This window comes from Lissotriton vulgaris, chromosome 5 (genome assembly GCF_964263255.1).
Source record: "Lissotriton vulgaris chromosome 5, aLisVul1.2, whole genome shotgun sequence".
Lineage (NCBI taxonomy): Eukaryota > Metazoa > Chordata > Amphibia > Caudata > Salamandridae > Lissotriton > Lissotriton vulgaris.
This window is the reverse complement of record NC_141693.1, coordinates 1,028,068,775-1,028,096,492: the sequence shown is the minus strand read 5'-3', so window position 1 is coordinate 1,028,096,492 and position 27,718 is coordinate 1,028,068,775. Positions and strand designations below refer to the sequence as shown.

The window sequence follows — 27,718 nt, the reverse complement described above, 5'->3', positions numbered from 1 at the left end:
ATGGTTGATCTAGTTAATATCAAGAAAGTAAAGAAACCACCAATTGAAAGCAAAACAAAAAAAAGGTTTAAGATCCCTCAACGGGGGCTATTTTGTGACAGATGTGCACTGGACCACTCAATTCGCAAACATAAACCCTAATCAGGCCTCTGTTCACTCAATATCCACTCTTAATGTACACTTTACTTTAACCCTCAAGGTCCAAGATTGCTGTATGGAGCTACTTTATGTTTATGCACGGGCTCTCATTAACTACCTTAACCTACGAACCTTGCCGACAAGTAAGGTTGGAATTAGGTCACCAGTTCGGCATTATGAACTATCACGAATATGAAGCACAAGCAACAATTCCAAGGAGCACAGACAGGACACAGTTTGTGTGGGGGAGTCTCCCCAGAGAGGCCAGCACTACGAGGCAGTGTGGGGTTCCCTACATAATCTTTCCTGGTCTGGATTATTGTATTGCGACTACTACTGGCCCCTTCGTTTCGAATACATATTTTTGTTTAAGGCTGTACTGCCCAGGTTCTTTTGGAAGCTGCTCATCTGTTCCATTTGCCAAACAAACACAAAAGCTGCTGTGGGTGCCACATCCCTGGAGCCGCTTCACCCACCCCAGTAGGTCTCACTCCTGTCTACATTTTACTGTATTATCAGGACGTATTGTCATCGTTTGTACAATGTAATGTGCATCTACAAGCATGCGCTCCCACCAAGTGAGCTTATAAAATGATAGCCCACGCCTTTGTGTGCCTATTGAGTTTGTGCTTCTATTTATGGGCCCTCAAAAGTGCTTTCAGAGCCAGCGCTTAGATGGCTTTTAGCTGTGGGGTTTGAGCTCTGCTGTAGAAACGCATTAAAAAAATATTACAAATTAGACCAGAATATTTTTGGTTTGCTACATTAGTTACTACCTTAAAAAAATACAAAAGGTGTATGCAACATTCAATTTCTGCAGGTACCATATAGAGTACACTTAACCTTTAACATAATTGCCAAATATTAGGTGTTACGTACTTAGGATATAGAGCTCCTGCCAAAAATAATTTCTAGGAAGCTGGGGTAGTGTGATCCTCACCGAGTCGTTCCAACAAGCAGCGTGTTCTAAAAATGGAAAAACAGGGTATAACAATTAGTTACCAATAGTATATTATGACCGTGTACACCAATAGTCAACTTTGTAACTATGACGAGAGCCCAAGATAAATCCGCTCCCCCCCCCCCCCCCTTTCCAAATCTCTACCATGGCAAATGGAGCGATGCTCACTGTAAACCTTGAAAAGAAATCCATGCAGATTTTTGAAAATGTGTACACATCATGCCACAGATTATATTTTACTTTTTAGAACAGACCCACATTTAGGATATGTTAGGCCAATGTGTTGAATACGCCGTCACTCAGGAGATACTGACCTGGCACGCAGCATGTGTGAGTCTAGTCTGGCCTAGTGGGACTTCTTGAAAAGACGGGTCTTCAGCTTCTTGTGCAGTTCAAGAAGTGAGGAGGAGGTTCCTATGTGTAGTGGCAGGTGGTTAAACACTGTAGATCATGGGTACTAGCAAACATTTGTCAAGGACCCACAAAGATCACCCTCACCAAAGACCCTCACACCGCCAAAACCAACCTCCACAAAGGAATGAAGGCAGTCGCCGAATGGATGAGGAACAGCCGGCTGAACCAGAACTCTGACAAGACGGAGGTCCTCATCCCACCCCTTCAGCCTGGGATGACTCCTGGTGGCCGACAACCCTAGGAACAGCCCTGACACTCACCGACCATGCATGCAACCTAGGGGTCATCCTCTACTCCACCCTCTCCATGACTAAACAGGTCAACGCCGTCTCCTCATCCTGCTTCAACACCCTCCGAATGCTCCGCAGGATCTTCAAGTTGATCCCCCGCGAGACGAGAAGAACAGTCACCCAGGCCCTAGTCACCAGCAGGTTGGACTACGGAAACGCCCTCTACGCAGGAACGTCAGCCAAGCTCCTGAGACGATTGCAACGCATCCAGAACTCCTCGGCACATCTGATCCTCGACATCCCCCGCCGCAGCCACGTCACACCCCACGAGAGACCTACACGTCAACAAGAGGATAACCTTCAAATTCCTCATCCACGCACACAAAGCTCTCCAAAAGACCGGCCCATCATACCCCAGGCAACTCAACTGCTACTCCCCCACCCACCAGCTCCGCTCTGCCATCCTCGCCACAGTCCCCTGCATCCGAAGAATGACCACCGCCAGCAGATCCTTCTCCCACCTCGCCGCCAAGACCTGGAACATCCTCCTCCCCACCAACCTGCGGCAGACTCAAGACCTACAGGTCTTCAGAAGACTCCTCAAGACCTGGCTCTTCGATCACTAGCAGCATCTCCCCCCGCGCCTTGAGACCCTCACGGGTATGTAGTGCGTTTTATAAGTGTCATGATTGATTGATTGTGGTGTGCCCGAGGTCCGCATTGATGCCAGCATGGTGGGAGTGAGGCTTTGTGAGGAGAAAAGGTGGTCTCGATCTCTAGCTTCAGAGATAGAAGTGTAAAAAGGAAGTCACTTAATTGTTGAATAGGAATTACATAGAATTGTACAATGTGAAACCAAAAAACTGGGATCAATCTTGGCTTCCCTACTCCAAATTGTGTGATCTAGACAACTGTCGAAATTCAGTTTGTCTTCTTTTTCTTAAATAGGACATATGAGAGCCCCTTGTAATACGCACGTTCAGGATATGCACTGTACAAAACCTCGTGTTTAGTTTAATAGAGTAATGTCCTTGTATAATAACCCAGACCACTCAGAAGGTTCTGACAACTGCCTTGCCTCTTAGTACACTATTGGCATTGTTGTCACTGGGGGGTGGTGGCATGAATGCACTTCTGAATGCACTGATAAACTAAGGAGAAATGCATCTGCTGTGAAATGTACTTTTTTGAATTTTGAAGAAACTAGCATATTTTTACACGTTTGTTGCAAAAGGTCTTTAAAAATAAAATTAATGCTTTTTTTAAAGTTAAGTGGTGCAGGACATCTTATTTGCTTCTCATCTTACTTCAGCAAGTGTAAATAAACGTTTTTTCCGTTTAACATCTTTCTGAAGGTTACTGCTCGATCAAGTAAACAGCAGCCCAGTGCACTCGTTCTATTGGGGGCAGCACGTTAAGATCAGGAGGGCTGCATGGAGCCCCCGGGTTATATTTGGAGTATCACCGCTTTAGATACTATGTATGAGAAGGCTCCAATGATATTACATTTTTTAAAAGGTGCAGGATGTGTGCAAAGTAGGAGTCTGGGCACGTGGAGTTGTTGAAGGTTTGTGAAAGCAGAGGATTACTGAGGTATACTGAGCCAGTGGTATGCAAAGCCTTGAAAGTGTGGGTGAGGAGTTTAAATTGTGCCTGCTTGTGTATGGTGAGCCAGAGTAGGTCTTTTACATGTGGTGCGATGCAGAGTGTGGCATGGAAGGTTCAGAGTGATTCTGGGCGCCAGTTCTGAAAGGTCTGCAGCCTTCTGGTAAGTTTGCTGATCCCAGCACAGGGTGTTCCCATAGTTCAATCTGCTAGTGATGAGGGACAGTTTTCTGGGTGCCAATAGGGAGCAATTTTAAAATCTTCAACATCTTCAGGGTATGATAGCAGGAGGCAGTAACGGTTGACATAGGCGTTATGTCAAGGTTGCGGTTAATGACTTTTCGGAGAATTTTGGCATGGGGGTGGGTGTCAGTCCCAGCTCTATTGGCCATCAAGTAGAAACCCTTGGTGGCTTCCCAAAGATCCCAATTTTGGTCTTGGTGTTCAACTTTCGACAGTTGATCTTCATTCATAGAGTACCATCAGTCATGCAGGTATTGAACTTGATCTGGATACTCAACGTCTTGCCTGTAAGGGAGAGAATGAGTTGCACGTTGTCAGCATTGGGGCTGGGGGAGGTAGGTGATAAGAGATCAGATGATGCTGGATAGAAAGATCATGTACGCACTGAAGAGGGTCAGGCTTGGGGAGGATCCTTGTGGAACTTCACATATTAGGTTGCAGGCATTCGAGGTGTAGGGTTCCAGGCAGACTGCATGAGCCCTTCAAGTGCAGAGGAACAAATCCATTGGAGTCAGTGTCCTTGGATTCCAATGCACTGTCTACTCAGTCGAGTCATATGGATGTAATTTGAGGCAGCAATGAGGGCAGTTTCCGTGCTGTGGTCTGAAACCAGACTGAGTGGTGTTGAGGAATTGGTGGTAGTTGAGCTATTTGGAGAGGCATCTGTTGATGATTTTCTCCAAGACCGTAGCTGGGAATGGTAGCAGGGGGTATCAGTCTGTAGTCATGTTCAGAATGGGTGTGAGCTTAGTGTTGGATTGCAGTCCTCTGGAGAAGGCATGGTGGGGGCAGGCATCCAATGTGGCCCCCGAGTGGATGGACAGTGGCCGTTTCTTCAGGGATGATGGGCCATGTAGTTAACTTTGGTTCATTGGATAAGATGGTGAGGTGCTTGACAAGATGCTTCAGGTCCAGTTGAGGACTGAATTTGCAGCAATTTTGTTACTGAAATATTGAGCGAGATGAGAGAGGGACGATAGAGTTTGTGGCGGCCACCGGTGAGGTTAAATCCTTCACTATGGCAAAGATGTCTTACTCCAGTTTCTGCGGGCATTGATGTGGCACACCAGTGTGGCGTTTGGTGGTCTGGATAATTTGTTGGTAGCATCTCAGGGAATATTTGAATACTCTTGTCTGCATTGTCTTGAGTTCCTCCATATATCAGCTGGCCTGGGTCTAGATCTTGTTTTGCAGTGTTTGAGTGGAAGTGTGGGGGGGGGGGTGAGGGGTCAGGTGAGGTTGCAGGGGGAGTTCAGTGAAATTGGTTATCCAGTTGGTGAAATTCAATTCGTAATGGCTTTGAGGAGGCTGTTGTTGAGTTCAGTTTGTTGGTTTGAGAGCAGCATTCCAGTCCTAGTCAGTTATGCTGTTCCAGTTTTGGTGGGCTGTTCTAGCAGCAGTGCATGTGCATTTGACTGAAAAGGGGCTGCTGAACCGGACATGGATGTGGTCTGTCCAGGAGACTGTTCGTTCAACTCCGATGTTAAAGGGGGTAAAAATAGGGTCCAGTTGGTGTCCGGCAACATGGTAGGTCCCTTTACTCATTCGGTGAGAGGCATGCTACCAAGGCCTTTGAGGAGGGCTTCTGCTTTCAGGTCAGCAGGTTCTAACAGACGAAAGTTCAGGTCTTAGAGTAGAATGTAATTGCTAGTGTTGCAGGCAAGTGGTGCAACAAAGTCCATTATGGCATCTGATGTTGGTGCACAATCCCTATGGTTTGTAGAGTTGCACTTCTGGTGAAATGGCTGTGGCTTGGAGTTTGAAGAACAGGCGTATGTTGGACGATAATGTATCAATAGAGGTGATGCAGTTGATGGCATTTTTGTGGAGGACTGATTCCACCTCCGGGCTTGTGAAGTCTGTCTTGCCTGTTGATCTTGTGACGGGAGGTGGGCATGGGCAGCTGGTCCATTAGAGCAGAGGAGCATCGCCCTGCTAAAATGTCCCCAGAAAAGCCCCAAAGGTGAAAAATAAATTGGTAAGGAAATTCATTAGTACCACTTTAATTTCCATCAAACCCGTCCCAAACAGTGTGTCAGGGTGGGACGTGCTGAGTGGCGACAGCAGGGAGGAGCAGTAGGCGGATTATTCACTAGTTTTAAGTGTGCATGTCTCTTTGGCCAGCTGTCTTGTGATGGCCAACCAGACTATAAACACCTCTAACCCAGCTGTCTTAGACAGCTCTGTTAGAGAAAGCATAGTCCTCCAGTTCGAGAGCATGGAGAGGCTGCTCCTTTTCATCTTGGTGCTGCACTTATACTGGTTAACAGCATGAGAGCAGTGCCAGGATTGGTTAAGCGAATTGGCTTGCACCCTGGATGCGACGTCACAAGAGAAGAGGACCGGAGCAAGGAGGAAATTGTCTTGCAGCAAGTAGATAAGTAACTTTTCCTGTATTTATTTTATGCACCCCCACCCACCACCCATTTGCCCACAACTCCATCCGCTGTAGTTGCAAGCTACCACTGGGGGTGGTGGAAAGTGGGGTTAAACTTTTGAGTTTTCACAAGAAAGTCCAAATGTATTTAAAATTAAACCAGGGAATCACACTGCCATTAATTTAGTCAATCTACTGGCTTGCTAGAAAAATAGGCATGTTTAAATGCAACGGACTTGAACTTGTCCAACCCCTTCTCAATCTCTATGCAGTGACAAAGACTAGCCTACCCTCAGTTTCAGAGTGCTATTCAATTATTATAATTACCAAATTCCACCATACTTTATTTTGGTAAGGACATTTCTTCAGCTCAGCTGATAACTATGCACCAAAGTTTCATAATTAAAATCAGTTTTTTTTTTTCTCATTTAACTGTTTTATTTAGCGCAAACTAGACCCAAATGTATCAGAGCGCTTTACAATAGCACCAGTTGCGTTACATGAGGACACATTAAGTTTTTTGTTGTTGTTGGGCACGGAGAGATTATGTGATTTGCCCACAATCACAGGATGTTGCCGTCCTTGCCGAGACTCGAACCTGGTTCCCCAGATTGGAAGTCGACCGCCCTAGCAGTCAGGCTACATCCTCTCCCCAGATGTTAGCCAAGACAACATGCATATCGTTTACACCTGGGCAAAATATCCTAACAATTTCATCCCTAAGGTAAGAGTAGAATCTGCTCCATACTCATCCTGTATTTCTCAATACATCTGGTATTGCTGCTATAGAAGGGATACCTTGAGCTCTGGTATAGATGACAGTGAAAACTGTACCCCAGGGGGCGTGGCTAAGGCGGCAATCATGGCGGACGCAGCTTAAGCGAGCTCCATCCCGCCGTTTCATTATCCGCCAAAAATCCTTCATCTCCCCAGCCCTGGAACGCCCTAACCCACATTTCCGGCAGTCGGAACGGACAGAGGTGCCCAGACAGCGTTTTGGGTGCTGCGGCCGGTTGCTGAGCGGCAGCTGGAGCTCTGTGGTGGTGCGGCCTGCTGCCGAGCATCGAGCCGGGACCTCGAGTTTGGAGTCGCCGGACAGGGGTGAGGTGCGGCCGCGTGGCAGAGGAGCAGTGGCCGGCCCCGCACTTCCAGAGCCTCAGCCATTGCGGTGTGCTCTGCGGCTCGGTGAGGGACAGGCTCAGAGGCTGAAGACACGACTGCAAGGGGCCCCAAGCTTCAGTGCTGGTGAGGAGTGCGGAGGCAGCTTGTCGGGCCCCACTCTGCGGTCGACTCGGACCGGGGAGCCGTGGTGGGCCTGCGGGGCAGCGGCACACCTCCCGCCCTGTCATTCTCCCCACCTGCACCCTACTCGAACTTGGTATCTGACCCCCGGCGCTTGCCGAAGGGGGGGTGAAGATCCTGGGCCACAGCTAGCTGCCGCGCTTGGACGGCACTTTCAACGTGGAATACCGAGGCCTCCCCCCACCTCATAGTCATTGAGGCACGTGGGAAGACTCTCCAGGGGCCGGGGGCTAGGAATCTACCAGCCCTAGTGGTGACCACGGGCGGCTATACGCCGGTGCACAGAGGTCTGGGCGGCCGGTCCCTGTAACGGACTACACCCAGTGGCCGGGCCCCACGACGGGGAGGAGTGGTGGTGGGGGGGCCCCTGAGGTGAAGCCTACAGAACGGTGTGATTGCTGCTACCCCGGCCCGACTTGACTTGGAAGGGGGGGCGGAGACGACGACCGGAGGACCAGAATGGGGGTAGCCACTCATACCCGGATCACTACTCCCGTGTCGCCCTGGACCAAGTGCCTATATCAGCAGGCGGCCATGACTAGGGGTGGCAACAGTGGTCACACCTCAAAGCAAGGCACGATTGACAAATTCACGGGACCGGCTGGGGGTGCCGGAGCGGCGAGGGGCCCACCAACATCCGGCCCTGATAACGCCGCCCTCATGGCGGTGATAACTCAGTCCAGGGACATGATCAACGCTAAAATAGGGGCGGTTGGTGCCGACGTTACACTATTGCGCCAGGATCTGCGCAACGCAGTGGCTCGCACCACGGAAGCGGAGACAAGAATTACTGGTGTGGAAGACGATGTTGCGACCTTAAAAAAGAGGGTGGCCAACATGGAGGGGATCCAGAAGGGCCTGGCTCTGAGGAATGAGGATGCAGAAGGGCGTGCTCAGAAGAACAATCTACGCTTTGTGGGATTTCCGGAGGGCTGTAAGAAGGGAGACATGGAGGCCTTCCTGACCCGCTGGCTGGAGGAGTGGCTCCCTCCGGAATCCCTTTCGAGCTGTTTTATTGTGGAACGGGCGCATCGAGCACTGACCCAGAAGCCGCCGGTGGGGGAACGCCCTAAACCGGTGATAGCCAGGCTGCTCAACTACCACGAACGCGACACGATCCTGCGGCAAGCGCGCCTGAAGGAGCCTCTGCTGTCCGAAAGCCACAAAATCCTAATATTTCCGGACTATACCAGGCTGTTTCAGCGTCAACGCCAATCCTTCACTGAGGCCAAGGCGCGACTGCGGGGCCTAAATATCCAGTACGCTCTGCTCTACCCGGCCCGCCTGCGGGTGGTATTTCAGTCCAAGACCCAATTTTTCAACACTCCGGAGGAAGTCTTTGCCTGGACAGATGACGGTCCGGATCAGGGTGCATACCCCCCTGGGCCGTGACTGATACATCCTCCACAACGGGGCCCCCTCGGACCCCACGACGGTCGCGTAGCAGAAGTAATTGGAGATCCCGCGCTAAGAAGAATCCTCCTTCAGCGACTGGAGCGGCCGGGGCCACTGGGCCTACAGACTCAACCTCCGACATTATAATCTCCAAGGGATGTGGCAGACTTTCAATCAGGATCCAGGTAGGTGATTGCGCTCCTCCTGAATATGGACGACTTTTGCAAACTGCAGTTTGAGACTCCGGCTGTACAAGTAACTTTGTGGTTTGGGGTACCGGGCTGGGAGACTGCATAAGGAGGGCGGACTCGACCACTCAGTTCAGAAGGGTTTGTTAGGGGGGTCGGGGGGGTAGGTTGGGACTGTGTGGGTAGTTTCTTGGGGATCCATTGGGATAGTGAGTACCGGACCTCCCATTGGGGGCCGGAGGCGAACTATACCGCAACAGGTACTTCAATGTTGCTGAGGTATGGGGTGGGGGGAGGAAGGGGTGTTTTGGGGGCAGTTGGGAGTGGGGGAGGAGAGGGGGGGGGTGTTGCGGGTGCAATTGGTGGGACGGGAGGAGGGAGAGGGGGAGGGGGACTGTCGGCAGGGTAGTTAGGTTAGACAGTGTCTGCGCGAGTTCGACAGCAAACATGTATGTGTGTGGTTCCGAGAGCCCTGGCTATTGATTTTCCTCCCATTGATAATGGCTAACGTTCAGGGAACAGGCCTTCCATAGGCGATGTTACGAGTGGCGAGTTGGAATGTCCGGGGGTTGCTGGATAGAATAAAACAAGGGGCGGTGCTGCGGCTGGGGAAAAGGGAACGAGCGGACGTCCTCCTCTTACAGGAGACGCACCTCCAAGGCACTAAAACCCTCAGCTTACAGCGGTATGGCTATCAACAAGTGTTTCATGCAGGCTTTGTGAGAGGGTCCCGAGGGGTGGCAGCCCTAGTGCATCGCAGGCTCTCTTATGTACATGAAACGCAATGGGTCGATGCCCATGGTAGATTTGTGTTTGTTAAAGGTATGGTTGGGGATGAGCCGATAGTCTTTGGTATCGTGTATGCCCCGCCCCCGCTGCAGGAGGCGCTCATTGAAAAGCTGTTAGAGGTGTGGGCCGACATCCTGAATGTACTGGCGATCGTGGGTGGTGATTGGAATGATGTGATGGATGGACGAGTGGACAGTTATAGGCCCGGAGGGGGGCTCCCAGCAGACACTCCTACGAAACTTAGCGGCTTGGCACAGGGAATGGGATGGATTGACTCGGGCGATACCAGCATACTCATAGCCGCGAATACTCCTATGTCTCCGCTGTGCACAAGTCCTTCTCCAGACTAGACTACCTGTTCATTCAGTCTCCCTGGATAGTGAGAGTTGCCTCTACGTCCGTGCTCCCTCGTGGTATCTCGGACCACTCCCCTGTGACGCTAGACCTCTCTTTAGACAAGAGGAGACAGCCCTTTAGATGGCGCCCGTCTACGTGGCACCAGCAACAGGATCACTACCAATCTCATATTCGGGAGGCCATATCTCACTACTGGGATGAAAATGATAGGCCTGAAATGGATGCTGTCGCCCAGTGGGAAGCTCTAAAACCTGTGATCCGGGGTGTTTATATTGCCTGGTGTGTGGGAGCCCGCAGAACCCGTAAGAAAGATGTAGAGGAGGCAGCGGGCGGGTTTGGGATTTGGAGGGGGAATGTAGTACTGGCGACACGGTTGAGGCGGTCGGGCAGCTGCTGTTAGCACAGCAATCTTATACATCCCTGTTACTGAACGAGGCGCGCCAGTTTTGGCTGGCCACGTAGAGTAGGATCTACCAGTGGGGGGGATAAGTCCAGTACCATGCTCTACAGACTGCCAGCACACCTTCCAGGCTCAGACCTTGCCGGGTGTTCGGGATGTGCGGGGGGACCCCGTGACTGCCCCGGAGGACCTAGCGGCCAGCTTCGCACAGTACTATGCAACCCTGTATGCCCCCCAGGAGGCCCTCCCTGCAGAGGACGTGGACAAGTTCTTAGCGGACCGTCCGCCGCGCTCGCTCTCGGACGAAGGTCGCGATCAGTTGGAGCTTCCCCTATGGCTGGAGGAGCTGGGTACGGCACTTGGGGAGTTGAACACGGGAAAGGCCCCTGGACCTAACGGGTTCCCGTGTGAATTTATGAAGACATTTCATCTCCAACTGGAGGTGCGGTATAGAATGGCATTGGAATCGGCCAGGGAGCGTGGTCGCCTCCCGGCGGACTGGCGACATGCCGAAATTGTTGTCTTCTATAAGCCCGGTAGACCCCCCGAACACCACTCATCATACAGGCCGATTTCCCTTTTAAATTTTGAAGCGAAAATCTTATCGAAGGCCCTGGCCAATTGCCTCCTTCCCTATATCACAGATTTAGTTCACCCTGATCAGGCAGGGTTTAAACCCCATAGGGCGACGAGACAATATTCGCCGCGCGCAGGTGGTGGTGGAGGCGGCCCGGGCTGCTGGGATTCCGGCGGCACTCCTACTGGCCGACAGATAGAGCATTTGATTCCCTAAGCTGGGTATATCTCCAGGCGCTTCAGTCCCGCCTCAATCTTGGGCCTCGCTTTCTCTTGTACCTACGGCTGCTTTACACTGACATGACTGAGTCTGTGAGAGTAGCGGGAATGGTGTCGGAACCCTCCTCCATCGAACGGGGCACCAGGCAGGGCTGCCCTCTCTCACCCTATCTCTTTGCATTGGCCATGGAGCCGCTAGCGGCGTGGGTGTGGATGGATGCACAGTTGCGGTGACTCGAATGGGAGATAGGTCCGTCCGATCGCATTGCACTCTACGCAGATGATGTCCTTTTCTTTCTTACGGACATAAATAGGTCTGGACCTAGAGTCCTGGAGATAATGAGTGTATTTGGGGAGGTATCAGACTTACACTTAAACGCGCGGAAATCCACGCTGTGGGTGTTGGGGGGGGGGTGGGGGCATGGTGAGAGGCAGGGACCTTGGGCGTCAATGTTACAGGAGGCGGCTGGCGGAATTAAATACCTAGGCGTCTTTCCGACTGATGTTTCGGGTGTGGCTTGGGCACGCAACGTGGTGCCCGTTTGGGACAGAGTGCGATCGGACATGAAAACTTGGTCCAGGATGCTCCTGAATATTTATGGCCGCTCGGCAATATTTGAAATGGTGGCCCTCCCACGCCTCCTATACCAGCTGCAAAACCACCCGTATCCCATAGCGTCGCAGTGGTTTCGCCAAGTGAATGCGGCGTTGTCAGTTTCTTTGGGCCGGAGGAGTGGCGAGAGTGGCTCTTCGCACTTGCTTCCTATCCACGTACTGTGGGGGCCTGGCCACTTCGGACATTTTGTCATACTACCAAGCGTCTCACTTGCTGGTGCTAAATGAATGGTGGTATGGGGACCGGAAGGACCCGGCCTATGCCGTTGAGCGATACATGATGGATCCAGATACGCTACATACCATCCTGTACTCGGCGACTGTCAGGAAGAGGCTCCCCGTGGTTACCCAGGTGATCTTCCGAGTGTGGCGTGGAGCGCTGCGCCGCATGGGGTGGTGGAACAAGTTACCAAGAGAAACTCCGCTGTGGCAGAACGGGCAACTGCCGGCGCTGGCGTCCCTGCAGGGGTTTCGGGGCTGGGATGCCATTGGCATTTCAACGCTGGAACACGTCATGAAAGGCACAACCCTCAAGTCGTTCCAAGCATTGAGTGAAGAATATGCTATGCCTAGAACCCAATTTTTCAAATACCTGCAGCTGCGTCATGCCTTATCCGCCTCCCTGGTAGGCCTGGAGTCATTGCCTGAATTTAGCCCCCTTGAGGCTAAGGTGTTCATGGGGGAATTGGAGGAAAAGAAAATCTCACATATATCAGACCCTAGTCACGTACTGCTCCTCTTCCCTTGATAAATTGCACGCTGTGTGGGAGGGAGATGTTGGGGCTTTCGAAGAGGAGGACTGGAGGGAGGCCCTAGAGGCTCCGAGGGGTGCGGTGATCGCAGTGTGATTAAGTTTTATTCAATTTAAATACTTACATAGGGCCTACTACACCAGAGACAGACTGTGGAAGGCTTGTTTGATTGCCTCCCCTGAGTGTTTGAGGTGCGAACGGGCGGTGGGTACATTTCTTCACACAGTATGGTTGTGCAAGAAGCTGTCGAGGTTTTGGATGGGTGTCTGGGATTGCTTGTCTGAGGTGTTGGGCTGGGACCTCCCCCGATCGCCGCAGCTAGGCCTTTTGCATATCATGGAACAGGTTGGAGGCAACATATACAAACGTCATCTATTAGTCTTGGGACTTACAGTGGCCAAACATGATATAGCCCGGGCCTGGAAGGACCCTAGGGCCCCCTTGCTGGAGGTGTGGAGGAGGGGACTGGACTTTTGTATGGGGCTGGAGTGTCCAGTGTTTGAGGCCAGGGGCTGCCCCCGGAAGCATTTTAAGATATGGAAGCGATGGGCGGACTATAGAGGGCTGTGGCTGGAGCCACGTGCGTCACAGGACATTGGAGCAAAACATTTACTGGTAGACCATGGGTGAAAAGGAGCACGCACTGTTAGTGTTTCGTTAACCTGTGCCTTGGAACTATATAGACACTGTGTGGGGGTGAGGGTGGGACCCGGGAGGGAGGGTAGGGAGTTGGGAGGGCCATATCAATACCAAATGTTGATTGCAGTGAATATATGTGATGACTCATTATTTGCTCACTAGTCCTTTGATGTGATGAGGGACGGTGTCCCATATGTACTTAGTCAGCAACATAATAAAACTAGTTCTGAAATAAACTGTACCCCAAGAGGTACAATCCTCTAATGGAGGAGCTATCCCCATTGGCAAACAGATTGTTAGCATTGTGGTCTTCTTGAGGGCCTGTGTGTGGGAACACTGCCTCCAACTGTGATTTTCTGAGATATCCAGAAGGGCATTTGCTCACGCTTAGTGGGCATTTTTCCCATTACTGCGTTCAGTGTTTGTAGGGTCATTTTAGTTGCAGCCCCCCACTCTAATTTCTGTATAGTTTTATACAAACGGTCTGGGCCTCTGCCTGCTCCGCCGAGATGTCGCCATTGGGTGTCTGAGTCCCCCAGGGCTCAGTGCTGAGCCCGACTCTATTCAACATCTTTATGACCCCTCTGGCGGAGTCTTTCGGGGCTCAGATCGTTTCCTACGCCGATGACACCCAGCTCCTCTTTACCTGTGAGAGTGGTGAGGATTTCGACGGAGAGAGTATCCGGGGTTGCCTTGGGGCTGTTTTTAATTGGTTCCAACATAACAGCCTCAAGTGCAACTCGGATAAATCCGAGGTCCTCTTTGGGTGCAGTTCAGATCCGGATTGGAAGGTGTGGTGTCCAGAGAACATGTTTCCACCAGCAGCTTCGTCCCAGGTGGCTAAAAACCTAGGGATTAAGATCGATAATGGCTTAACACTGCGCTCTCAGATAATCAGTCTCACTGACACCTGTTTCGGCCTGCTCCGGATGTTGCGCAAGTTTCTCCCCTTACTATCGGAGGAGCATAGGAAGATAACAGTGCAGGCTATAATTGGCTTGAGAATTGATTATTCGAACATTCTTTATCTCGGCCTGCCAGAATATCTGCTTCAACGGCTGCAGGTGGTCCAGAACTCGGCAGCACGGGCAATCTTTGGACTATCTCGCCGTGCCAGAGCCTCGGGCCTCCTGCAGTCACTGCACTGGTTGCCCGTCCAGAAGCGGATAATTTTCAAGGCATTGACTTTGGCGCATAAAGCTCTTCATGCCTCGGGGGCAAAATACCTTCAAAAAAGGCTTGCCTTTTACCACCCGGCTAGGCCCTTGAGGTCCGGATCTCTGTTTCTCGCCACGGTCCCCCGTGTAAAAAGGGCCCGCATTGGAGGCCGTTCTTTTAGACTGCTGGCCCCCCGGCTATGGAATACGCTTCCAGTGACATTGCTCAGTACATCAAATTTACTGGCATTTAGAAAAGGTCTCAAAACTTGGCTCTTTACTTCTTAGTTGTCCCCCTGGGTTTTTTTTTCTGGATCTTTTTTTTCTTTTTCTGCCTTTTGTTATGTTATGAGATAGGTGTGCAAACCAAAGCGCCGGGACACTCTTCGAGTAGCCGTGCGCTATACAAAACCAAGAATAACATAACATAGTGGACATAAGTCTACTATTGGCATGGTCAATGTCTGGGTGCAGTGTGTAAGCTGCAAGGTCCGGCCAAGTCGCTCCTTCTCTGGTGAGCGGGCAGAGTTGCTTTAGCGGTTGTGTGTGGGAGGGCGCTTTTAAGCAAGTTTGTGCTCCTGGTAGGTGAGCGGAACTTCAATGTCAACGTATATTCTTCAGAGTTTTATCCTGAGTGCAAGTAAGAAATGTATTTGTGTGCGCATCTGCTGGCGGGAATTTGACCCACGAAGAGAATACCTCCGTCCTGTATGACTCGCATGCCACAATCCCAAATTTCTGGTGACAGTGGCGCTAAATGAACAGATCATGGTGGAAACACCAGATACAAGGGTAAGTGTACCACATCGGTTACATGAGATAATCCAAATGGAGGGGGACAAACATTAAAAATCAAAGGTCTCTTGAGAGAACCCCATTAACGGTTATGACATTCTTTTGGCTGAAAAAGATCAGCCACCTGAGATCGTTATTAGGTGCCCAAAGGGAGAAACTAATTTTACCCGCTTTTTCCAACCTCTTTCCAGTATCACTCACACACGCAGGAGTGGGCAGTAGCGCTTGCTCCAGCATTATATCGCAATCATGTAGGGTGAGATGCTGAGTCACCACACAATGTAATCCCAGTAAAAACTACTCTAGCTCCACAGAGACAGTACCCTGTTAAACAAGAAGCAAAGAAACAAGTCCGGGAGATCTTAGATCAACTTGAATACCAAGGTGTAATACAAAATTGCACCTCTTCAATGAATAATTATTTTTTCCCCGTAATGAAGACTGACCATTCATACGATCTAGTTTTAGACTACAGACATTTGAAAACATGCACAAAGACATTTAAAGTACAGAATGCACACTGTGCCACATTATTGAATAACATTGTGCGTAAAAAATACAAAACACTAGATATCTCAAATGGATTTTTCTGCCAAAATAGAGCACCTGAAAGCAGATATTTGACAGCATTCTCAGCCTTAGGCTCACACTATAAATTCTGTCGACTGCCCCAAGGGTATAGAATAGCCCGGGTTGTTCTCAGTTCAGGTAACAGTTACTTAACATTTTTGATGAGGAGGCATTGTCCTATGTAGATATTTATCTGACGGATGACGATTTATTGGATCATTTGACCAGGGTGAGAAAACGTTGGGATTTGCCTCTGAAGGCTACAAATTCAACTTTTAAAAAAAATATCAAAAATAGCCCACCTCAATGTCCTACGTTTGGGATAAGAGTTATCAAGTAAATGGGAAAAGCCCAGCAGCTAACTTTTTAGAAAGGGGAGCGCTGCTCCAACCTACAACCCCATTTTAGGATTCCTACATTTTGGCAGAACATACATTTTGGATTATGCAGAAAAAGTAAAACCTTTCCACAACTTATTCATACCCGATTTTTCACTTCGACATTGGACACAGGAACACAGATATCCTTCATTTATTACAAGGTTACATGATAGCTTCCAAACACTTATAAGTGTAAACACCACGAGCTTGATAATCCATGTAATTGAGGGTCAATCAGGATACACTTACCTAACCTTCAATGAAGGTGAAACAGCACCCATAGCATACAAATCACAATTGTATAGAAATACTGAAATGAGTTTTGCTTCTACCAAAAAAATTCTGACAGCAGTACAGACTGCTGTAGTGAGAGACCACTGTCTCAGGGAAAACCAATTGTCATAACTCCTGTACCGGCCATACAGCGGTTACAAAGGCAAGCGTTCCAAATGCTAAAGCTTAACATCCACGATGGATACAACGGGCTAGTTCTCTCACTACAGATGTAGACTACACATTTGATTCTACATTAAAAACACAAGTATTCCTGAAATACGAACACGAATATCCCCTCCCAACTGTAGTAATGCCTCTAGATCTGAATAGAATATTTATACCGACTGTGCTGCTCAGCCTGCCATAGGAAGTAAACAGCAATACAGCGCAGCATGCGTAATTAAAAGGACGTATGCCGGAAGGCAAGTTCCATCCTAGTACTACAAAGACAGCCATTAGGAGACTGCACGACACAGCTGGCAGAATTAAAAGCCCTATTACTGCCACTAATAAATACATATCTGGAATTCCCCACACAGTGTGAGATTCATTCTACTGTGTCCAGTCTTACAATGAATATCTTCACTACTGGGGTCACAATGGATTTAATGACAAAGCACAAATTGCTTTGGGAACTAGTGGCAGAGAATTCATTGGCTGATAAAGCTGCCATGGCAACAGTGTATACTGCTATCCTAGCTGCAATCACTGGTTCAAAAACGAGAATAGACCGAGATATAATGGTAGTGGTCATTGCTTCATGCAAAACAGCTCAGCCATACAAAAAAGTTTTCCACTCGAGTACTCCAAGTTAGATGTGCTAAATATTCCGTATGCTCAAATTCCAGGAGTGGGGGATAGAGTAATACCAAACATGGATCTCAGATTTGGTTTAATTCTAGCTGCACACAAGGGTCTGGGATCAGCACACGCAGATATTACTGCGACTGTCTCACTACTGAAACACTATTGGTGGCCAGGTTTCACAAAACAGACAAAAGCATTTGTCCTTTAGTGCGAAATCGGTCAACAGAAGAAGGGTTCGACTGTATCACGTCCACCACAAGCACCACTGCTAATAGCAACAAACCTCTCATGTGTCTATGTGGACCACTGTGGCCTTCTAAAATCAGACGGGGCTTCAAGTACATCTTGGTGGCAGTGGATTCATGCTCTAGATTCCTCTAGGATCTCTTTTAAACTTCTGTCTGGCCCAAAGCGCTACACATGGCTCAGGCTCAGAGGGTATAAGGTCCCTTCTATGTGTCTACACTCCAAAAAGAACCCTCCGTTCAGCATCCAGGAACATGCTTTCGGTCCCCAGATTTGCGAAGGCAAGATGGGGAGGTAGAGCTTTTTCCACCCTAGCTCCAAAACTTTGGAATTCCCTCCCTTTCGAGCTCTCAAGTCAATATTCTTTGGCGGTTTTTAGAAAACACCTGAAGACTTGGCTTTTCTCTCAGGCATATTAATGATTACGTTCCCAGTGCTCTATGGTTAATGCAGTTGGTAGCCTGGACTCTGTTTGTCTCCGTGCCTTGACGCCCTTCGGGGCTAAGTTTGCGCGTTACAAAAACGCCTTCATTCATTCATTCTGTGGTTTTGGCTTCAGTGATCGGCTGATGCCCAAACGGTTATAAAAGATTTGCAAGTCTTCATAGGAATATATGTAGTTTGCACATTGACAGTGGCCACACGTTTTAGCTCTAGAGCTTACAAGGAAGCAATGGGAAGTTTGGATATTGCATTGCGGTACTCTATCCAGAGGGAAATTCGAAAGTGGAAAAGAAAAACCAGGACTTAAAACAATCTTTAAAAGTAAGGGCATTAGGATTGGGTGGTAGTTTGGGCAATTACTTATATGGGGTTCAAAGGGCACTTAACATGCCACTCAGTTCCCTATGAGTACGTACTCCTTACGAGGTCCTATTTGGGATGAGAATGTGGGTACCTGATCTCTTTTGTGGCAGCACAGTGGTGGACTAAACCATTTGACATCTATAAACATTTGGCTGTTTTTACAGGAATTCAATGAATTCAGAGCACTACAAAGCAATGTCCAAGTAAAACTCACCACCACTGGGAATGTCAAATCAGTAACGGTGAGACCTGTCTAAGTTAGGGATCAGGTCATAGAAAAGATTGTGGACAAGAATGAATTTGGGCCATCCTACAGAAAGGCTGTACCTGTCCTGGCTTTTGGAAGGAACAAGAACAGTACTTCTTCCGCCTCTTGCCGGCACGACAGAAAAGATTAGTCTCCATTGATCTGATCAAACAAAACTATGTGGCCGATCCTGAATAGCAGGCCATGTGGACTCAGAGCAGCTGCCGCTCTCCACCATACAGGAGGTTCAGAAAAAAAGACTGATAACATTTGAAGAGCCTTCTATACGTAGTAACGGAGTTACCAGCAACAAAATGGAACTTGTTCTTATTGCAATTGAACAGCAGCAAAACACAAATGAAACGGATATCAATTCAGCCTAACATCGACATCTACATCAATATGACTCTACAAGAGACACCTGCAAGTTCAACTAAATCTGAGCTACCAAAGATAAATCGAACTGAATCTGCGTCCTTTATCGATTGACAATTTTTCTCTTGGTACAAGTGACCCGAGTCACCGCCAGCTCCAGTTTCCCGCAAAAAAGCTTCATGATTTCTACCTTTGGCTGAAAAAGACATACCTAGTGTCACCTTGGCTACAGCTCTGGGTAGCAACTGGCATACTGTCCGAGCTCTTCTGGATAGGTTTAGTGACTATCATGTTCTTACTCATGAATGGACATTATCTCCCAGAACGCTCTTCAGTATCGCATGTGAACTTTGTACTGAAACCTCATATGTCATCTCCTTGTGAACAGAGACCTGTCCTATGTGAACATTATAGTGGTTCCAGTTACTGACTGAATAGTTTGGAACAGTGTTTCATATGATTATTTGGTCCCAATGAGCTTTTGAAAATACTTCATGTATTTAAAAAAAAAAATTTAATAATACCACCTCCAGGACATACTTGACAATTGGGGTTTTAAGACGGTCAATAATATGCGGTCTGATTTAGAACATTCTGCTCCATTTTTGAAAAATAAAATGTTTGAAGATTTGTCCGATTTGGACACCATGTATTGTTATTAACACTATGGTCATCATTTTCTGCATAAAACCAGTAGACCATGTAATGTTTTCACATACCACCAATGGGAACATTGCCCAACACCGCCAAAAGGTTGTTCAAACATATTTGCACAGACGCTTGCTTATTTTTCTGGGTTTGATACATCTGACCCACGCTCATTACAAGCTTGCACCCAGTTCTGCAAAGAAAAGTATGCTCACTAACAAACAGATACTCTGCGTCCTTTATTGCTCAACTGACTGAACAGGGTTTCGACTTCTGGAAAGAGACTAAAAACATAAAATCAGTCTGGGGTACTAAGCAATGGCAGGTCGAGGGAACTGAAGCACTATTCAGAGCATGGGTATTCAAACATTTCCCGGGGGGCTGCAAAGTGTGGTCTTTGATGTGACAGAGGGGTGCACTGATGCCAGTGGGGGAAGGGGGTGAAAAGTGGGCGTAGGAGAAGTGAAGCAGTACATCTACTGGCTGAATTCCATTGTGCAATGCGAAACAAGAAAACCTGGGATGAATCCCCGCTTCTCCACATGACCAACTTGTGTGACCCTGGGCAATAGTTATATTTCAATTTCCCTCCTTTTTCTTCATTAATACATACAAGAGGACCTCAAAATACAGGACTTTAGAATCTGTGCTGTACAAAACCATCTCCTGTGCTTGGATGTAATCACAAACTGCATTGTTCGGGGGCAGGGGGAAGCAAGAACGTTTCTAAATTCATGTTTGAAAATAATTGCTTAAAAAAAAATACTTCTGAATGCACTGCTATAATTTGATTTACTAAAAGGTGAAATGGTTCTACAGAGCAAAGAAATAGTCTTTTAAAAATTCTAAAAGTATCGTATTTTTACACGTTTGCGGTCTTTAAAAATGAAGGTGTTCCTAAAGTTGAGGGCCTAGTTACTTCCTTTTGTTTAACTGCAATTAAGCTTTAAATAAGTGCTTGGTGTATATTTAACTTCTTTTAGTGTTGGTGCTAAGGCAAGTAAACAGCAGCCCAGTTCTACTGCTTCTCAGGGGGCCCCATGTAAAGGTCAGGAGGGCCGCGTGCAGCCCCCGGGACGTACTTTGAAAATCACTGATTTAGAGCATGCCTCATACCACAACAAATTATCTTCCTGAACGACACTGTGCAACAGACTTCCTGTCTTGGTTAGCCAAGATTATGGACTTGAACACCTCGTATTCCCTCACTTTCACACTTTGAGGGTTGGCAAAACTATACAGAAAATGGTGTAGGTACACTAGATGACATCATGCAGGGCACTTCATACAAGTCGACAGACCCCAATTGGAAGGGTTGGTTACTTTGGCCTATCGACAGAAATAGGTGTCACTCAAGATTCAAGGGCTCCACCAAAGGGTTTAGTACTCATAGGCCTGACTTACGCTTATGTACACGGAGAACAACGGGGGGGAGGGGGATTAGTGACATACATTGTTGGGAAGTTATGCCTCGATTGGCTAAGAACTTTGACACTGTCCCAGGTGAAACGTGCCCTTACTCTCAGAAGACCTGGATTTAAGGGATTTTTTGCTAGTTCCGAGAAACCACTTTGTAAACGCTTCTTATATGCTGTTTTATGAAATTTGAAAAATCTCATAACAGGAAGCTGTAGAGAGACTTCGTGAAATTGACAGAATTAACTTCGAAAAGGCTTTGGCTGTTGAAAATGGCATGACTACACTGACATCCAGAATGTATTCGCTGGGCAACATTGCATCTTTTACTATTGATATACTAGAACAAGATCTGTCCATTTTACAACATGGGCAATCACAGTTCCGTTCTAATAGGTCGTTAAGCTGGACGCTACAATCCTTGCGCTTTGGTTATGTGCCCTGCCGATATATCAACAGTACGTCTGTTCTATGCATATAATTTGACTGAGAAGCAGAAAACAATGGCATACAGGGATGCGAAATATACAATGCTGCACATTGAAAAATAAAACTGATTACCTTTCACAGTGGCAGAGTCAACGTCCACAGAATGGTTAATTTATGGCCATATAACATTGCCAGTAATGACTTTCCAGTTTAAATGCTGCCTAGAACACCACCAGGTAGGCAGGTATGAAGCAAAGGGTAAGTAATTCATTCATGAATACTGGGAATTACTGTATTGATTTAGATGCAGGAATTGAGGCACTGAAGTGTTTCTCATTGGTACAGACAGCGAGAATTTGTCAAGTAGATCTCTCATTTGCTACGATATTATGCTTCATGGGGCCTGTAATGGTTCAGTTGCAAACTTGTACTGTCATTTGAAAGGGTTATTCCACTGTTCAGGTAGCTCTCAAATGGGATTCACTTAATGCTGAATGATCAAGGTTGCTGTGGGATGCTTCCGGGCATTGCATAACTAGTTAGTATACGTTCCAGGGTTACTTGTATGCAATCATGGTTTCCACCGACCCACAGTCAGGGAGGCGCCATTATGGCCTACATTGATGGTTTCCTTTATATGGTTTGATACTCTGAGCCGATTGAAAGCCATGCTTTTACAGAAAGATGTGCCCTTAACCTCAGCTAGACTTTAATTTCAGGTTGCAAGATCCTCAGCTGAGATACAGGTATAAACTAACTGCCCTTTCCATTTCGGAGAAATTATACAGCGCATCTTTAACATGTCTGATACAAAGGGTAGAGTACACCAATTTCAGACCATAGGTTGACGGTTAAGCATCTTTTAGGCAGTCTTCTGAGTGATTCCAGCGTCATACACTCCGTATTTGGAAGCATTTGGAGGATTTCTGCGAATCTTGCTACTGGTAGTGGGGATCCGGGTTTTAATTTTTCTGCTAAGCAAAGGACATCCCAATCACCAGGAAGATGGACAAAATGCTCTTGGAGTAACGTTACCGTGATCGCACGGTACTCCATCTGGGCACACCTTGACTTCGGGAGCTAAGTGTATCTGGTTTTTGACTGTTTTGCTTGTCCTCCACTGCTTATTCTGCAGACAAGAATGCATGTTGGATCTCTGTCTAACACTTCAATCGGTTGTGCAATCGGACATGGATGTATTACTGGACCCATTGAAGGCCCATGTACTACAGTGTCCTCAGCGTATTCCCATGTAGATGATGGCATTAGAGCCACCATGGGATGAGTCAGCTCTGGTTATATCGGATACTGGCTCCACTCCATGAACAGAGGCGTTGGGATATTTCAACTGTTTCCTCTGCATCGGCTGTGGGAACTGAAGATCACCTTTGCCAGATTGACCTGATCTGTGAGGCGTTACAGGAACCATTGGTTGCGAAGGCAATACACAGTGATGTTACGTCTCCGACACAGGACACAAACATTTAGCTCTCCCTGTACTGGGAAGAATTCTGACTTTCTTCCAAAACAACCAAAGTGTGAATTTTAAACAAAAAAAAAATGTTTTCTTCTCTTTAATGTTACTGAAGCACCATGGCTTTCAAAGGCTCCTTTAATTAAGCTGTATATACAAACATTTTAAAGGGCTTATAAAGATTTAGCATATATAAAAGGACTTTTTAGAGGATTTTTTATTATTAGCAATTTTTCTAACCTTTAGAAATGTTTACTATGAAGGCGATGATCAAGAGAGATTGAGTCTAGGAGGTCCCAGAGTTAGTTGGCTTGTTTGTGCATGGAATGTACATTGAGGAGGATACAGCTAAGCCGGTTGGGTCTGCTGTTGGTTGATTGGGCAGCTGGTGGTGCTGGAGTGTGGAGATGGGTCAGTGTGTAGCTGCAGTTGTGGCAAGAGAAGGTTCCTAGGGTTGTCTTTGGAAATGCAAGGAGGCAGGCGGCGTGCCATCCGGTATGGAGGGTGAAGAGAGTGCTGGCGTTATCAGTGGAAGGTCCAAGAACCAGGGTCCATGCCGCTGGGCGCTGTCCAGACAAGGACTGGCGCAGATACGAATGTAATATTAAATGCAGTTATAGCATTTAGAAAAATACCTGCTCAAACTGGCAACTGGGGTGATTTGGTAGCGCTTGACAGGCAGTCCACAAGTTCAGCCGGCTACAGGTGTCACATGGACCCCAGTACAGTACCTTTAATGTGTCACACAGTCAAAGACAGTGCAGTGTGCAGAGGTGGTGAGGTGTCGAAGGCAGGTGATAAGTGTGTTTGTTACTGCTATGCAGGTCATTGGCACATTTGCACTGCAGGATGACACATTGCACAAAGGAGGCGAGGCGTCACTGTAGCAAAGTGATATGTCGGTTCCTGAAAGCGGTGCAGGGTGTTGAGCCTCTAACACCTTGGGATGATGGCTGGCACAGGGTAGGTGATGTGTCCGATGCAGGTGCAAGACCTCTGGTCCTGAAGGCAATGCAGTGTTGATGCGTCTATGTTACTGTGCTTGGCATCGAATCCACAGCATCTATGTCGAACCACCAGGCCGCTGGCGAGGTGTCAGAATCGGAGTGGTGCATCACAGACTTTGGTGAAGCGTTGCTCAAGGCTCATGTAACGGTGGTACTCCAGAGATGCTTTGGCACCATCAGAGCTTGCCTTGTAACTAGTGGTGATTGCGTTGCACACTCAGCAAGCTGTGACCATGGCTTCAGTGCAGGCAGTGGAGATTTTTCAAGGATGCACCACTTATGAAGTGACGCTTGGAGTTGATGCGCCCATTTCTTGGTTGCAGCACCAGAATCACCTCCATGGCTCCAGGACTGGGTTTGACACTAGGGGTGGGCGGAATCACGTTACGCAAATCTCTGCGAAACTGTAAAAAATCTGTGACCATGCAGAAATTCCGCGAACACTTGGAACTGCTTGTTCGCGATGCTTTTTTCCTGTTCCCAATTTATGTTTGCGTGCTCAGTGGGGAATATCTTGCAAACACGCATTTTGAGAACAAGCAAAACATTTCGCAAAGTCCCGGAACGCAGAATTTTGGCCAATTTCGCGTTCTCCACAGAACGCGAAATTAACCAAATTCAGCGAGCAGAACCGAATTTACTGCCCAGGCCTATTTGACACCACTTGACAGGTGATTGCTCACAACAGAGGAACCTAGGTGCTGTCAACAAGAAGCAGGTGAAGTCTTTGATGGCCCCGAGACTTCAAACAGGAGGCAAGCTCAACTCAAGCCCTTGAAGAAACTTTAGTAAGCAGGATGCAGAAAGCAAAGTCCAGTCCTCTTACTCCCATGCAAGAAATAACAGGCGAACCCAGCAAAGCAAAAAGGCTGTCCTTTCAGGTAGTCCAACAACTCTTCCTGGCATAATGTCCTCAAGTCCAGAAGTGATTCTACAGTTATGGTGTCAGAGGTCCAGTACTTGTACCCATTTTGGCCTTTGAAGTGGGGAGATTTCAAAGAAATGTGCAAAAGACCCTGCCTTTCCCTGACCTGGCTCCAGACAACCTACAGGTGGGTGCGGACAGCCTTGTTTGAGGGCATGCACAGCCCTTTTCAGGTGTCATTGACAAGTTTTCCGACCACTAACTCAGGAAGGCCCTTCAGCCTGGCGATTGCCTGTCATCCTAACCCAGAAACTGGATTCTACAGACAAGCAGAGGCACAGAATGGTTAATCAAGAGAATGCCCACTTTCTAGAAGTGGCATTTTCAAGCCTATATCCACCCCTCATCACAGCATATTATGCAAGGAGGAGTAAAATTCCAATGAATGTGTATACGAGGGATACAAGCAGTAATACACTTTGGAAAGCCTTGCAGAGTCAGTAAACACTCATTGTGCCAGTATATGTGAGCACCTAGCTGCCTCTCTGGAAACCAGTGATCCAGCTTGAAAGCATGATCATTCTGTTTACCACAAACTTAACATGAGGATGAAGTTTCACACACAAAATACATGTGTACCTTGAACACATTAAAGAAACACCAACGAAGTAATAATGCAAGTGTGGTACAAGCACTGTGAAAGCATGCTTAGATTTGTAGAACTCGATTTTTGTGTTTAACACCTTGGCTGCTAAAGAGATTAACCTGCTGTGCTGGGCCCCTATGTTAATGGGTGTGGCCATGACGGAACCATTCCGTCATCAGCACAGCCCAACCGTGACTGATTACGGAATGGTTCCGTCACAAGCATCGAAGGGGTTAACATTAACAGACTAAAGTCCGTATAAGTTTAAACATGTCAACATAAATGACTCAATGTACATTCTGCAATTATTCAATTAATGAGAAATGAACATGTGACAAAATATTGATATTTCAATCCGCTTTAGTTTTAATTGTGGGAACTTTCATGTTAATTCAAATGTCTAATGGCCTAAGAAGCTATCTTTTTACTCTCATTGTAATGCACCATGGACTTTGAAATGTTGGTGCTGCTCTTATGTCTTCAAAGTAGAAAGTTAAAATTTGTTTAACGAGTTCATATAACAATAACCTGTTTCCTAAAATGATTATGAGGATGTATATGAACACTTTACATGTACCTACAGAATACAGCATTCTGTTATATCTCTTTAACTATTTGCTTGACTCATTAACTGAATGATTTACTTAAATCTGAAATTCGATATATAGTATATATAAACATTCTAGTCGAAAATTCAAAGTGCATAATGTGACTATTCCATAATCCCTTTCTTCTACATCGTTAATGCATAATTTTCTAGATCCTCTTAACCCCTTGCATGCTGATGACTGCCCCCAGCCGTCAAACTAAGGCGCTCGTGTGCTGATGACTGCTGGGGGCCGTCATAAACCCGCTCACTTGTTATTTTGCCGCACAGGTGTAGAATCGCGGCCGCATGCAAGGGGTTAATGTAACTTTCTTCTAATTTCCCATGGATTCCTACGATGGAGTGGATACAATTTTCCATTCCAAAATGGTTACTACTGTGTGATATGAACTCTTGCCCTAGCACACCGGAAGCTTGGACTGAGGAATGACTTTGTAGGCTAACCTGTGTGCCCAGGACAAACACCCATTCCATGATTTGTATGGAAAAATATGCCAGTGTTACCACAATTGCAACATGCAAGCATAACATGACTTCACAGTACTGTACGTTCATGGAGTGACTATTGAGGTCATCTCCGGACTTGTGGAACTATATAGATGCTTACATTAACGGAGGAGTGGGTTTTTTAATTTTGAGACCAGTCTATGGTGGAGTCATCCTCAAGAGACCAGCTGCTGATTCTGCTGCAGGACCGACTGTCCCTTTGCCCCTTTCTGCCCATGGACTCAAGCTGGCAGGCTTGCTAGCTAAACCTGTACTTACTTCCCTTGCCTTCCGCTAACCTCTATACAAATGCCAAGAACGTTAGTGAACTTTACTGTGCCCATGATGGTGGTAGGAACTTCTACTTAAATAGAATCCCCAAACTATTTAACCAAAATGAATCTACCCAAATGTCCTGCTAGGATATTCTCTTAAATTGTTTGCTTTGAACTTGCAAGTTTATTCTTGAATGTGTAATCTTAGACTGAGACTCATGCTTAAGCTTATCGAATTATTGTTGAAGGGCCATATGCATGAACACATGTTCCCATAGACACAGAATGGGTAAAACCATTTGATACATCTGGCCCTTAATGGCCTAATCTGCTAATACAATACCCAACAGAAATGTTAATTTGTCGGAATATTTTTGAATTTACTAATCTTTCTAGAGAAACTGCATCCTTGAGCTACATTTCTAATGTATAGTAAAGATAGTCAGATCATTCTAATAACAGCAAGTCTTACTGTTGCTGTTCTGCATAGAAGTAGCAGAGTTACTCATTTGCATGATCTTATCCAGACTGAATTTCTTCCGAAGGTTTGGACTGCCAGTGGTTATTCTATACCTTTATAGTATGGTCCTAAGGGGGTGTATTTGAACCCAATTACCAATCTATAAGTGGACTACTAATTTATTGTCCTCATTGGGTAGCCAACAGCTGAGACCTTAGTTTACCTTAACCCTCAATTTGACGAGCAAGGTCCATCGAACGACCAACCTAGATGCGTTAGAAGAGATCCCAGTATGCTTAATTGAAGTTTGGGGCCCAGAATGTCTGCTGGATTACAGGCAAAATTGTAACTTTGATTGCGGAGTACTGGTATAAGTGCCATCCCACGCGAGGGGTGTGAACCCCAGAGAAAGGAAACAGGTGGAGTTTGAGAGAATGTTTTTATTGATGTATCAAATCAAAGTCTGCTAGAGTTTAAGGCTTGTGGAATACAGTCAATATGCAAAGCTGTGCAAATGTTTTGGACTGACTAGGCACGATAATAGT

The 27,718-nt window shown here is 47.2% G+C and overlaps 1 protein-coding gene across 1 annotated transcript in view; it reads right to left on the bottom strand.

Annotated features, from left to right (window-relative positions):
• The window catches only part of LOC147711933 (zona pellucida sperm-binding protein 2-like), a 299,118-nt gene that overhangs the window by 265,579 nt on the left and 5,821 nt on the right, over positions 1-27,718 (bottom strand). The window contains exon 3 of the mRNA XM_086920260.1: positions 1,018-1,104. Within this exon, the coding sequence (XP_086776386.1) occupies positions 1,018-1,104 (87 nt within the window). The remainder of the gene's footprint in view (positions 1-1,017; positions 1,105-27,718) is intronic.